Source organism: Saccoglossus kowalevskii, chromosome 19, assembly GCF_978046115.1.
Source record: "Saccoglossus kowalevskii chromosome 19, keSacKowa6.1, whole genome shotgun sequence".
Taxonomy (NCBI): domain Eukaryota; kingdom Metazoa; phylum Hemichordata; class Enteropneusta; family Harrimaniidae; genus Saccoglossus; species Saccoglossus kowalevskii.
In genome coordinates, this window is record NC_140659.1 from 22,954,702 (window position 1) to 22,970,636 (window position 15,935).

A 15,935-nucleotide genomic window follows, 5' to 3' on the forward strand; every position below is an offset into this window, starting at 1 on the left:
ATTCAACGTTTCATTTACACACAAACCACAATAAATTTAATACTCCGATTGCTTCAGAAAGTTGATGATTATACTAAAACGTTTAGCTGTCTGTGTTTACCATACTATGAAACTGAGGAGAGGAGCCGATGAGCTACTGTAAATTCTCACAGAGTTCAGCTTGTGTAATTGTGTTTTTTTTCGGGGCGTTGGATATATATCTGTAATAAAGATCAATATATTCAAATATAAGATTATTCGAAATATACTGGCATTGTTGTGGGGCAGTGATGGGAAGGCTGGAAGTGATTTACAATGGAATTAATCATTAATCGCAATCAATATTTTTTAACAATTGTTAATTTAAGCTTCAGCAGTGCCAGCTATGAGCTGGTAACGCCATGTCAGTGATGATAACACGATATTCTACATCTACAATATAGGACTGCATGTGCAGATAACACCACGGGACTGTCAGAAAGTTATTGCGAGGACGTAGCCTGCAACAACTCCCTGGTGTTCCATGGTGTTATCTACTCACACACTAGCTAGTGTATACTTCCCCGATCAAAAAACATAACTCTGTAATTTGTACCTTCTGATGACATTGACCTACTCGGTAGTCATGGCAACGTCTGCTTTACGACATCACGTGACTACTTCAAATAACTTTACTTTTAAGTTTACAGTGGGGAGTAACAATATGACTAGTTACCAAAAATTAACAGCTGCAAGGCAGTCGCTGATTCCTACTTGTGCAGTGAATCGTATAAAATTTATAAGGAAAAATATATATTCATATATATTAACTAATACTAACTAATATTAACCATTATTAACTAATATTAACTAATCATATTCTATAGATATAACAAAATGTGAAGTTGTCATCCATAACGTGACTATAACCGTAGGTGATAACTTGATACTTATTTATCTGTAAGCATTACACGAATTCGTCCATTTTATTTACATGGTCAAACAAAATTCAATGAATATATCAATTTTCTGCTCGGTTGAATGTTTGATCGATTAGTTTGATTGATTATGTAATTGGTCTGTAAGTACCAAACTAACTAGCCTCCAGGTCGGTATGTAGCAAGCTATGTATTATCCAGATTACATGGTAATAATGTAGTCGACTAATGTAAGTACATTGTACTACATAGTGTGTTTCTGCGTTGAAGATTTATGCCCGGAAAGCACGTAGTGTGATATGGCCGTTGCGTGTGCTGGACAACGTTCTAAACAGTGACTTTCACAGTCTGTGTCCGGGGGTTACACATTTACATTTCAGGTCAGTTGCTAGGCAACATGGGAATGTAACGATGTGTTTGATGAACTTAGTTAAGATTTCACATCGCAATTACAGTAATATCACCATTGTTTCGTCGAATACAATATTTGAGTGGGTGTTCACTTCAAATCGACCTCAAGTGACCTAGTGTAGCCGCCCACTGTACAGAGGGCGTGTCATTTAATGTAGATCATTAACAACACCTCGTTTTGATGGAAATGCATTTTCAAATATAAAGTTAATGAGATCGTTTAACAGAAATGTGGAGCTGTTGTATGAAGTCAGAACTGTTATTTATGTAACTATTCAATTCTTGCAAAAATACACTGCGTTTGAAATTCAAACGATGTATATGTTTTGCAGATGGTTATAAATATATTTAAACGAGAGAGTCATGACGACCTTGAGACTGCGAGGTTACTGCACGCGCTGTTGATTTCAATAAATGACATATTAACAGTAAACTAGTATCCAAAGAATGAAAGTTCCACCACACCCATGTGTTTCCAAAGATGCGCAACAACAATAACAACAATACTTCATCGTCGCTGACAGTAACTAGGCCCGGAAGATCCTACTCTATTATCGACAACACGAGATAAATAATTAAACGTGATTTAACTTTGAGACAAAACCAACGTGGCAGTTGACCTCTAAAGGTTGAAGGTGCCACGCCTTGTTTTAGGTGAACGGTATTCGAGTGTGAAATTGGTTGCGCGTAAACGTGTCCCACCTTTTTAATCGGACCTGACCCCTCCCAACATAAATGGAAAAGTCCTAAAGTTTTCCCACTTTTAATACTGGCTCCCAAGCTTTGGATTGGTTTAGACACCATTATACACCAGTCTTACGTAGTCGAGGCTGTGACGCGCAGAAGACTTAAGCCAATCTAAGAATCTGGCGGGTGCTATCGATAGGATATTCGCGTGAAGACTAGATCTACGCCATCACGTTGACTCTGTGACAACGCGAGAGGAAAGTGTTGAAACTGAGCCTCGTCAGCTCTGACACCATGAAGCTACCAGCGAGGGTAGCGTTGCTTGCTCTCTTGTTACTACCTGCCATACATACAACAGTCGCGGTAAGTAGCTTTTTTTTTTTGTTCATCCAAAAGACTATCTACTATGTTGTCGTCATTATTCTTTATTTTTATCCCATCATCAATCATACAGACGGTAAATTTTATTCATAACTGACATCAGATATAAAGTTATGGTATCTCTTCGAAATGTTATCTTAAGGTACACGGTGGAATACTGCCCTATCCACGCACGGACTACCTGTTGATTCCAGTAATCACTGACCCCCCCCCCCCCTCCCCAACGCTAATTCGCACCACAACATGTGACAATTGTTCAAATAGCCATGTAGGAAAACCAGTCGTCGTGCATGGGCGCGTCTTGATTTTGCACACTTTTCTTGATAAACGACGATAAATCTGCGAAGGATTGTGGTTTCCATAGACTGTACTTCAGCGCAACTCTTAAACACGGGACCTGAGGTATTGAAATAGGAACTCTTTAAATTTGGGTTTTGTTGATCGTTGTCTTTCACAGTCCAAAGTGCCGCACAAGTTAATTTCTCATATTGTGCAATATTCTAACCAGTAGATGTGATTTACTGTTTCGTTTACTACAGTTGGCTATTTGTTTCACATAACATGGCTTGTCACCCGTAACTCGAACAAGCAGTTGAAAACCGATCACAAGGACTGTCGTAATGACGACACTATTCCAGGGAACCTCAAGGTTGACATTGAAACGCGTAGACAGAGCCGAATCGCCACTTGAATTCTTGAATTTGAAACTACATTTTACATTTATAAATATTTATAACAATTTGCCATATCCACGTGTAATATATGGACATTTTATAACTAACAGTTACCGAAAGCATTACGCTAATGACCAGCATGTCTGCCTACCCCCGGCAATCGTTGGTCATGTGGCCTGCGGTCACTGATAAACGCACAGTTCACGGGTTCCCGGAAGGATTGGGAGGGGGGGGGGGGTAAAGTGTCGCATATACCGGATCACCGTAGTCTACTGCGGATTTCTTTACATAGCATACTGAGAAGACAATTTATAGGTTGCTGGGTAGAGGCCTGTCCTTTAAGAATTAGTAAGCTAATCTTACATCGTAGTAAAAATATTCAACCACTAATTCACCAGTACTCTTACTTAAAGATATGCATTGTGCAGAAAACGCATCTCGCCACGAAAGTATGATGATTAAAATGCAGTTCTTCAAATAAAAATATATCCAAGTTACTTATAAATACGCCATACACAGAAGGGAGTAAAATGGGAAGACACCGGAGTATGTTCTGTTGGGCGACAAGGCCTCAAATGCCGTCCGGTATTCACTGCACGGCGTGTAGAAACTGTTTTTCTCTATCGTGTTAGAGGCAAGGTCTTTGGTATAAACAAGAGTAAAGTGAAAACATCGAACAAATACCAATTGTGTCTGTGGTGAATGGGAGTCACTCGAGTGCGCCTTTGATATTGACAGTCAATCTGACAAATACTGAAAATAGGGTTAATCCTTCATTATATGGTATGTGTCTGTTTCACAAAAGACACGTCTAAACTTTGTCAGTGTCTGGTCAGCACCCCGTACACATGTTAACAACATTATAGACGCAATGACGACACGCAACTATACGATGGAAATTCGCCACGGATCGATGGCTGTTGTTGTTTTTTAAATGCCTCAGTCGTTTTCTGAAATCAGTAATGAATGTGTTTTATTCTTAATTTACACCACTAAAATATCCTCCGTCATTTGTATCAGTGTCTAATAGAATAATATAATTTGTAATATGAAGCGGGGTCAAGACTTCATTGGAGACTATAAAATCATTTCTATATTAAAATTTATGAAAAATACAAAATACAAAACGGAACTGAACACCGTCTAATAGTATACAAATATAGTAAAACTAATATTCTGGTCTCACGTACGTCTATAAACTATTTTGACACGCATATTACGTCACTTCTTTACAACTCACTCATGTATGAACAAACACCAAACCCACAACAGGTGTTTTTGAGGACAAAGTAGTCCGCAACAACCGAGTTCTGATCGAACACCCTAGTCCAGTTGTTGTGAAAGAAAGTAAATCCCGAGTCCCACAATTTATTGGGCCATAGACCAAAGTTATGTAAACATGGTGGCAGCAAAGGGATCCAATATAACAATAACTACTACAGTTAACGTTGTACAAGCAATGTGTTCACAGCAGTAACCATGGTAATAGTGGTTATATGTGCTCTATTCAGTGCCCAGTAAGGGTCACGTAACCTTGAGAAAATGTTGTCTGACCTCGGCTTTCTCTCTTCAATACGAAATGCACAATACCGCACTGATAAAACGTCGCTGGTATTCGTAGACGAGGTATGCGTTAGGTTCATAACCTGATACAGTCGCTAGAATCGAGCTTAATTAGATCCGCAAAACTAATGACTTACGATTAAAGTATGAATTCAAGCAAATGATTAATTATTACCGGCACGTTAATTATTAAAAACATATGGATAACTCACTAATTTATCTTTGGGTGATTTCGAAATTAATTCGATACATTAAACAAATTAATTAGCTTAAACTCAATGACATGTTGTACCTGCAATAAAGACGCGGACACCGTATGTGAATTCTGCTAGCCCGAGGTACAGCACGAGCGTTGAACCTAGGACGCATCAACATATTTGAGTAGAGGGTTGGGCGATAAATGCCGCACCATGAAACAACAGTCGCTAAAGTTAGCATTTAATAACCCCCTTAAACTGACCATTACAAATAAACCCTCTTTTGCTTGGCTGAGATATTCTTGACGGGAATGTGGGGGGTTAGTAACCCACGTAATCTCATTGTTTCACCGTTGCTTACACGCAACGTCCGCCCTGCTCCTTCCTTGAACCTTCACGTTCGTACATCGACAGATCCTAAGGTGTAAGGTTCATCACGGGTTGTTGATTGACAGTGTTTTCAAACGCAGTACGTGAATGCCCCATAACCGTTTAGTACGGTAATGTAATTCGTATGCAGGGCAATAGGTAACTTCATATGCATGGCAATAGGTAACTTCGTATGCAGGGCAACAGTTACTGGTAACTTTATTGCAGGGCAATAGGTTTTTTGATATGCAGGGCAATAGAAATCTCATATGCAGGGCAATATGTAACTTCACATGCAGGGCAATAGGTAACTTCGTATATAGGGCAATAGGTAACTTTGTATGCAGGGCAATAGGTAACTTCGTATACAGGGCAATAGTTAACTTCGTATGCAGGGCAATAGGTAACTTCGTATGCCAGGCAATAGGTAACTTCGTATGCAGGGCAATAGGTAATTTCGTATGCAGGGCAATAGGTAACTTTGTATGCAGGGCAATAGGTAACTTTGTATGCAGGGCAATAGGTAACTTCGTATACAGGGCAACAGGTAACTTCGTATGCAGGGCAATATGTAACTTTGTATGCAGGGCAATAGATAACTTCGTATTCAGGGCAATAGGTAACTTCGTATGCAGGGCAATAGGTAACTTCATATTCAGGGCAATAGGTAACTTCGTATGCAGGGCAATAGGTAACTTTGTATGCAGGGCAATATGTAACTTTGTATGCAGGGCAATAGGTAACTTCGTATTCAGGGCAATAGGTAACTTCGTATGCAGGGCAATAGGTAACTTCATATTCAGGGCAATAGGTAACTTCGTATGCAGGGCAATAGGTAACTTTGTATGCAGGGCAATAGGTAACTTTGTATGCAGGGCAATAGGTAACTTCGTATTCAGGGCAATAGGTAACTTCGTATGCAGGGCAATAGGTAACTTCATATTCAGGGCAATAGGTAACTTCGTATGCAGGGCAATAGGTAACTTCGTATACAGGGCAATAGGTAACTTCGTATACAGGGCAATAGGTAACTTCATATGCAGGGCAATAGTTACCGGTAACTTTATTTCAGGGCAATAGGTAACTTCGTATACAGGGCAATAGGTAACTTCGTATACAGGGCAATAGGTAACTTTGTATGCAGGGCAATAGGTAACTTCATATACAGGGCAATAGGTAACTTCATATACAGGGCAATAGTATAACTTCGTATACAGGGCAATAGGTAACTTTGTATACAGGGCAATAGGTAACTTCATATGCAGGGCAATAGGTAACTTCATATACAGGGCAATAGGTAACTTCATATGCAGGGCAATAGGTAACTTCATATACAGGGCAATAGGTAACTTCATATACAGGGCAATAGGTAACTTCATATACAGGTCAATAGGTAACTTCATATGCAGGGCAATAGGTAACTTCATATACAGGGCAATAGGTAACTTCATATACAGGGCAATAGGTAACTTCATATACAGGGCAATAGGTAACTTCATATACGGGGCAATAGGTAACGTCATATGCAGGGCAATAGGTAACTTCATTTCATAGAACGAATAATGTTGTGTGTTCTGTAAATGCAACATTTTAATTTATGTTAAATCATAATCGGATTTAGTCTACAGTATGGTGTATCAAAGAATAATATTAAAAATGCAAGTTTTCGTTCATATTACGTCATTAAATTAATATAAAAGTGGAAGATATGCCCAACAGCAAACTAATTTACATAATGTTTGACATTTTTGATAGTTTACAAATGCCTACTCTTTTTCTTTTTTTTAATGCACAAACGACATTTTTTCAAAACTTCAAAAATGTTAAACATGCATTTTAGAACTAACAAATTATTTACTCTTCAACAAAACCAAACGTATATTTTTGAAAATGAAAAAATATAAAATCGTCTTGTTTTGGCCATAGATGAGTGTGGAGAGTAATAATAATCCAAGTAAATGTGTTATTATTAGTTCTGTTTAAAAAAAACACCGAAGTTGGTCGGTAGTGTGAAGAGAGTAGCACAATGCATGTATCTGTAAAAAGGGCTGTTGGATTAATTAAAGATGAGAAGTGGTTATTTAGTCAATTTTCTAATTCTAGCATATGGAGCAAACTAAAAACGCTCTTTTTATGTCAATGTGCGCATTTATATCGTGTGATGGCGAACTGAATCAAGCATAAAACCTATATATGTATTGCCCAATACAGCGTTGAAGAGAAATAGGCAATCCACCACTAATTCATCGGTAGTCGGTTCCTATGTGTAACGGAAAGCGATGAGGAAAACGAGAGATCAAGTAAAATATAACTATTGTGTATAATTGTTATGATAAGGTTCAGAGATGGATAACAAGAGACGAACTGGTGTACACTATAAAAGATGACTTTATTGAAACTCCTCCATGGTGTGTGTGCCCACACTTATATACACAAGTTTTACATTCCTTGCATTTTGGCAGAAAGTGACTTGTACATGATTCGGTACTAGGGACGAGCTGATTGGTAAATAACTATTAATGAGGTTGTTTCATTGGCTAAAATTAACGTACTATATGATTAGCTAAATTATTTGCAGGCAGAATGCTATATAGACATCAAGCTCGGCTAGTTATATTTCCGATAACTATACATCTTTAGAAACCGTTTAGTCTTTTAACCAGTCTTTAAATTCCTCTTTAAAATGCTAACTGTGCATCTAAAATATATGATCCGTGTAGCACATTTTTTTTTATCTGACGGAGCTCAGTTGCTTTGGTCGTATACTAGTGAAGACAAGTTTGAACAATGCGGTAGATACTGAATGACCATAAAACATCCACCAAACAATTGTGATACAACTGTGACCTGTGAATGAAAGTACTAATTAATTTAACGGGAAAACCCAAAAGGTATTTCTTAACAATATAACCCATGCAACTTGGAGTGCGAGTAAAGCGACTTAGTATCACCCACAAGAATTGTGTATTGTCAGATTATGCGACGTTTTCTATTTCATACATTCCACTGTATTGTATTGTATGTCCGTTCCCCCACCTCTAAAGCAAAGCCGATATTGGGTGTGGTCACTATTACGTCAATGGGGGTAGTTTTATTACTATACTCGACCTGTGAAGTGGTTTCCTGTTGATAGCCGAAAAGTATACATCCAAACATTCAAAATGACCTAGTAAGTATAAGCATGGGACTTAAAAGAAACATTATGATTTAAACCACTCACACTGAATCCCGATCTGCGCAGACTCCCTGTACCTGTCCCGGGGCTATTTGGTATACTTTCTTGTCGGAGCGTCTCACAATAGCGTGTTTGATTTTACGTCATCGGTATTCATCATTGTATGTCGATTTCAGTTTACTTAGCATAATAAGTGCTTACTGTATTGAATTGTATTGAATTACTGTATTGAATTGAACACTCTCCTTATAATGTAGGTCAACACGCCCCATCTCGTTAATGTTTTGGTCTCACAAAGTGGTGGGAGCCACTCAGATTGGGTATTTCCCTTTTCTCGGGCGTTACAATGGTTTGAACGGTTGGCAAACTGTCTCACATTTGAATAAGTTCGATGTCCTATAGTTATAAGTCACTAAATTCGTAGCATACAATATAACGGTACATGTATATGAGCAGTCAACTCAGAACTAGTTTTAAGTGTTGAGGCTTGTTAGCTAAACGGAAAAATTGCCGCAATTCAGTGGTCCAATTGTTCCCTATCGTTATCCTAAACAACTTTAAACGAAGTTGTATTTTAAAAAATAAAAATAATTGCCGTATTTGTAATATATTATTTTATAGTTTTGTATATACACGTGTTTAAAATGTGTTTTTGAAAATGTTGTTCTTTAAATATAACTATTTAAAGATGACCAAATCTTACCGAAATATTGTCAAAGTCACCGTACACAAGGCTAATGTCACATGAAATACGACGTGAGAGCTGAAGGTCGAATTCGCTGGTTCCCGGCGTCCTTTGCGAATGGCAGGTAGGACGCAGGTAACTAGTAATCGCCATATTGTTCCATTTGGGCCGGTTTTCAGGCCGGAAGGAACGCGACTGGGTGACGTAATTTGAAAACATTCCAAGTTCCGTTTTGCGTAAACGTGTCTGTAATGCTACATACAAAGCCATGCTCATACATACTGCCTGCTTAGATTTACAGATTTGATATGTTCTGTGCAAATTTATAACAAAAGAAACAATTCTTTTTATTCGCCCAACTTTCGAAAGCAAAAGGAAACCCCTGAACAGCCACGAGCGTAAGCGCTGACGTCAGGTAACTAAGGGAAATGGAACAAGCAACGAGAAAGTGATGTACCAATCAGAATGCCAGAACCGTTACTAGTTACCGGCCTCTTGTGGCTTGGTACGCCATGACACTTGAGGCGGGAACCAGCCAAAAGGTCGAATAGTTGCCATTTTCGTTGAGGTCGGTCAAAACTGGGAACGTAGAAAATTATGACGTACGGCGCACACTATTATTTAATTACCGGAAATATTTTCCAATACTAACCCTACCTGACCCCATATCTCTATAACCCCCTCAAATTACCGTTATCGAGGGGACATGTGCAACTGAATTGGGGAGCTGGAGGGTAGGGTTAGACTTAAGGAAAATAATTTATTTTATTTTTTTTCCGCCCTCCTCAAAAAAATTGCCTTATAAAAACTCGAGAAACAAAGATTAAAAAAAGTTTTGAGGAGGGCGGAAAAAAATAAAATAAATTATTTTTTTCTATTAGATTTGTGTGATTCTCAAAGAATTGTAAGTGAGATCATTGATCGGAGAGAAGAAATGAAATAAAATTTTATTCCATGTATGTATAACCAGAGGTACATTACTTGGGGTTTGCAACTCGCATAGTACTGTATGGTGACATCATGTCAAGATCCCATTCAAATCTCTTCTCGTAGATAGCGAGACTGAGGCTACGACCTTCTGACATGACACATATCAATGTTCAAGGTTTGTAATGAAAAAATAAAACTTTTCTTGTCGCTATCATAGTGAAAAATGTAATACATCGAAAATGTACAGAAAATATAGTTCTCGTAATCCGTCATACCGTGGGCAGCTATTTTGATCCACCTGGACATCCCAGTATCCTAGTTACCTCGGGCATGCGCATTCGCATTTTTCTGAGTTGGAACGCTTATGCGAGAGCGAGACTGTGACGGGATCTTGGTATCATGTCACCGTAGTTACAAACCCCAAGTAATGTACCTCTGGTATAACCTTGTTTCTCATCTGCGCGAGACTTCGGTACTTTGATCATGATACTCCCACGAAAATGCAATTTGGATTTGTTATGCGGCGGGCGGTAAAAAATAAAGATAAAAATAATATTTTTTTAGCATTTTTGTGCGCTTACAAGTCGGTTGAGTGTTTACCTGTTTCAGTTTTCAAACAATGGTTGCCTAATCGAGATTCTATTTTGTTGACGTGATTCCCTATTTTCTTATTTGGCCAGTTAGTTTTATGTGATACTCTTCGCGTAAGGAATTCCTTCGTCTTTAGTATTTGAAATTTACCTTACAGAAAAAATTTATTCCTGTCATCTGAATATATCATATTTTCACCACAAGCGGCGCTCTCTTACCGGCAGTGTTGATTACCCATAACGCATAGCGTTGCGGGAAATTCAAAATGGTCGATGTTGTTTTGAGTCTAAGTTCCCTGACCGCAAGAATTCGATCGTGTGATGAAAACATGCCTTGACATACATTTATAGGGTGTTAAGCTGGTGTCATATTGAGGATGTTGGACACTCGAGCTATCGAAATGTATAGTACTGCATGTAGGCAAGATAAATGACGACCCAAATTATTACCGATTAACTTTATCCGTGGAGTTACGCACAGGCGCTGGGAACGTTTTCTTGGCTAATAAAAAATGACCTAAAGTGGGATCGGCATAGTTAGTCAGTCGCCGGTACATTCCCCTACCACTCATATTATATAATATTATTATATTATTATTATTATTATTATATTATTATATCTCAGTCAATGAATTGAATACAGTCCCGATAAATTGAACATCTTTCCAAGGCCAATTGATGTCGAAAATTGTTTCCATATCCTGGGATTGTCTCTTGATCGAGACATGTATCTTCCGATCTTGCAAATTCTTCGATTTGTTCATTTGTTTATTAAGCGTTTGTATATCTTTTATCTCTTCACAGTTTGACGTTGATTTTGGTGTTGCCATTAACGATGTAACATCATCGGTATCAACTATTATAGGCGTGTATGATCCAACTTGTCCTGATGGTAAGTCTTCATATACCCGGTATTCATGCGAAATACTGTAAATTCCTCCTATACTGCAAGAGAAAAATGCCTCTTGAGTGATGGAAATTATTATTAAACAAATAGGGAAATAATTATATATTCATAACTTGTTTGAAATTAGAAAATGAGATTTTTCAAATCTGGTTACAGTGAAGGGTAGAACACTGAGGTCATTATAAACATTTTGAAATGTATACATTTTTAGAAATCAAAATGGATGTTGGAATTAATTCAAATTGACCAATCCAGAAATGGTATTGTGACATCATGTTAGTTCTAATTAATATTATTAAGTTACTGTAGAATACTTTATTTTCGCTATTTTCGCTGAAGGGATGATTATGTGAAAATAAAATCCAGCGAATATACTTTTTTTTCCTATATTTCACATTAAACTCATCAAAAATCAGTGAAAATAAATTCCATACAAAACTCCCAAAAAGCCTTTTCAGCAAAAATTAATTCCAGCGAAAATAAAGTATTCCACAGTAGTTCAATTTTATCCAATCAGCGAGCACCTCATTTAGAATAAGTGAAGGCATGTACCTGGTACATGCCTAATTGACATAGATAATAGTTAGCTTATGTGTCAATCACTATGCATTGTATGGGACCCTCAGCACGGCTTGAATTTCAGAGTTGAGAGAGCATCCATTTTAAAAGCTGAAATTTTACATGTTTTGTATACGTTGCATTTTCCATGATGTGACATGATGACTTGTGCTTTGAAATTGTTCACTTTGAAAAAGAAACAAGCTTTAGCATTTAAAGCAGGATCGAGGGTCGTCACCTGCACACAGGCAGGAATTGAATCCCAAGCGACGATAACAACACACGCTAAAAAAACAAAGGCTCATGGGTAGATGCTTGTTTGTAAACATTGACACGCTGTGGCCATCTGATGCATGTGCAGGTGATGACTCTCCCGCATTAAATTTGATCCCCTGAACCTTTTTTAGTAACTTGTGCAAGCTTACAGAATTGTTTTACTGATAATTTTACTCATTCATTGATGTTGTTTTTGTAGGCTGGGAATATCAGATACTAGGAGACAGATGTCTTAAAATATACACTGAAGCTGCATCCTGGCATGATGCTAATGCAGTATGTGGAAGGTAAGTAAGTTAGGATTATGTTACACAGCCTGGATCTGTTTTCCTACTACTGCAAACTCTGTATTAGAGGCCGCGGCTTATATTAAAATGGTACAATGCAACAGATGGGATGCGGCTTCTATTAGAGCCTCTATGTATACCGGGGTATGACAAATGATGAATTTTGGGTTCTCAATATTAAAAACAAATGAATGCAACTTCTATTAGGGATGCGGCTTGTAATACAGATTTTACGGTACTTACTTCTACTTACATGGCTTTGACTTCATCATTGTGTGTTTGGCACACTCACACAGGGTACAGTGGCCTTTGTCTTCTGATTGCATCTGTGTCACACTTACTCTAGGGTACGGTCTTTAAGCTTTCCAAAACATGCCTCTTTTCTCATTTTTTATATAGCCATGGAGGATCATTAGTGATGGTTCAAGGATTCACGGCCAATTTGGAGGTTGGAGTGATGGCTTTCACAACACTTGGTTATGGCAACTCTATGTGGATTGGTAAGTGTTTTATAAAAGAAATATTTTACTGAAATATGTTGGAATATAGTCATCTTTAAATATCTAAATGAACACAAGTCATTAAAAATAACACAGTTCCCATTAAGTTCTCTTTGTGCTCGTCATATTAAAGCGGAGGAGTTGTCGCGAGCGTGTCCTTGAAACTTGAGTTCCAAGTGGCGTATATACAACAGATTGTTTATTTACATCACAACACGTTCTTCGTGTCTAGTAATATGGCGAAAATAAAAACAGCCGTTATATTTATTCAGCCATCTTTGATCTGATTATGAAACACACTGATATGTATGATGTATGTGCCAAATACGAATGAAAAAGGTACATAAATTGTGGAAATATAGTAGTAAGGCCAAAAAGTCAGATGGCTGTCAATCGGCCATCCTTGACCAGATTTTGAAACAAATTGTCATGGACATGCATCCTAACATGTATAAAGTACATGTATGTGCCAAATTTGAATGAAAACTGACAGAGCACGTCCAAGATACCGCATAAAAAAACAAAAACAAGATGCCTTCCAGTCAACCATCTTTGATCCAATTGCGAAATAAATCGTCATGGACATGTATCCTAACATGTATAATCTATGTACCAAGTTTGAATGACAACTGACAAATCATGTCCAAAATACAACAATTTCAAAAAACAAGATGGCTGCCAGTCGGCCATTTTGAATCGAATCGCTAAACTACTGCATGTGCATATGTCCCACATAAGGTACTAGGCACATGCAAAGAATGAACAGAATCGGTCCACAGGATTCTAAAATATGACGTTGGATAGACTTATGCACGGACAGACGGACACACGGACGGTCGAACGGACAGACTCAGGAAGTCACGGACGGTCGGGGACGTGTATCCTAACATGTATGATCTATGTACTAAATTTGAAGGAAAACTGACAAAGCATGTCCAAAATACGACATTTTCAAAAAACAAGATGGCTGCCAGTCGGCCATTTTGAAGCGAATCGCTAAACCACTGCATGTGCATATGTCCCACATAAAATACTAGGCACATGCAAAAAATGAACGGAATCGGTCCAAGGGATTCTGAGATATGACTCCGGACGGACGCACAGACGGACGGAGACCGAATTATAAGTATATAATTATAACTAAAAATAACATGCCCTTCTTTCAGGATACAATCGTATTGGAAATAATTATTACTGGGCCAGTGGAGATGAAGCCGAACTGCTTGATGGTTTTTGGAGTGCAACTGGACTTGAATATGGTGAAGGTTGCGTAGGTATTGACCTTGAAGTCAGCGGATCGTGTCCTTGGTTACTGAGAAACTGTGAAATCCAGTTACCATACATGTGTGAGATGAGGCCAATACTTGAAGGTAGGTTACTTTTAAAAATTATTGTATCCACAGTTTTTGTTCTACTCGCTCGACATATTGTCACTAGTGATCAGCATGCGCTAGGTTTACAAGCAAAATTTTATTGGAGCTGCACTGTTGCTTCTCCCACCATTTAACAGAAGATTTATCTCTTGTGTGTTTGACCTGGTTTGTTTAAAACCAAGCTGGAACATTTCCATTGACTGAAAGTTTTTTTTTTAACTTGATGCACTTGAGTCTCTTATCATGTTGGGAGTAACAAACCGAATTGAATTGTCATATAATATTAAATATTTTGTTGCCAAAGGTCATTCCTGAGGGCTCTAATAGGCTCAGCTAGCCGATCTCACACACCATTTTAGTTCATACTAAGGTATAGCTCAGTCTAGCCATGTCCATACTGAGTGCTCACTCATGTTTTGTTAGCTTGTGGTAAATAACTGTGCACAGTGGGTCACGAATGGGAATCTGCTCTTGTTGGTATACATCGTAATGATAGTTTTGTATGTAGCAATGCATCATGGGAAATATAATTTGAGTGACCCATTCATCAGAGGTGTTAAATCTGTTAGCTATCTTGTCACATACACCATTGTGAGCCTTGAAAAGACATCATGAACAGTTTGTATTAATTTTTATTTTAATAAACCAGATTAGAAATGAAATCTTGCCCATTGAAATCACATTCAGCATTTATTTTTGATTCAGTAATTGTACACAATAGAAAATAAAATATTCCGTGATTATGAAAAAGTTGGGAGATTTTGCAGATATCTCTGTCCTGATGCATCACCATTAATTGTGTGTTATGTACTGAAACCTGGTTGCCATTTTTTTACCCAGTGCAGTGTTTTAGGCAATAACTTAAATATTTAGTCTACAAATGTTGCTGTTTACAGATGACTTTGTTTGCTGCAATGGACAACATATACTGGGTTCATATGAATGCGATGGAATGGAAGACTGTAATGATGGTACTGATGAAATTGACTGCCAAGGTGAAGTTAAATATCCTTACTTACTGTGGAATACTTTATTTTCGCTGGAATTAATTTTCGCTGAAAAGGCTTTTTTGGCCGTTTTGCTTGGAATTTTCGCTGGATTATATTTTCACGGAATCATCCCTTCAGCGAAAATAGCGAAAATAAATTCCAATCAAAAATAAAGTATTCTACAGTATTTCAAACCAACTATACATACATAAATATACTAGTCAAGTTGCATATTTATTTGAAGCTGTTTTGTGAAGACAAGGGAGTTGACATAGGTCTGAATGCTGGTTGTTTCAGTCCTGAACATTTCCGTGGCTGCTTCATTTAAAGACAGATATTTTGTCCATGAGTGATTCTTTCTGGAAAGATTGTGCATCTCTTATATGTTCAATTCACTAAGAACTTTTTTCTGTTCATTTGTACCGGTAATTATTTCCGAAAATCAAATACGTTGAAGTACAATTAAAAAATAAATTTTATTAGTTTG

The 15,935-nt window shown here is 37.7% G+C and overlaps 1 protein-coding gene across 1 annotated transcript in view; it reads left to right on the plus strand.

The window, feature by feature from the left end:
* The first annotated feature begins 2,144 nt into the window (after positions 1–2,144).
* The window catches only part of LOC102802972 (uncharacterized), a 74,109-nt gene continuing 60,318 nt past the window's right edge, over positions 2,145–15,935 (plus strand). Inside the window, exons 1-6 of the mRNA XM_085493756.1 lie at positions 2,145–2,357; positions 11,363–11,450; positions 12,499–12,586; positions 12,986–13,086; positions 14,253–14,456; positions 15,356–15,454. Coding sequence (XP_085349882.1) covers positions 2,289–2,357; positions 11,363–11,450; positions 12,499–12,586; positions 12,986–13,086; positions 14,253–14,456; positions 15,356–15,454 — 649 coding nt within the window. The 5' untranslated portion in view covers positions 2,145–2,288. The remainder of the gene's footprint in view (positions 2,358–11,362; positions 11,451–12,498; positions 12,587–12,985; positions 13,087–14,252; positions 14,457–15,355; positions 15,455–15,935) is intronic.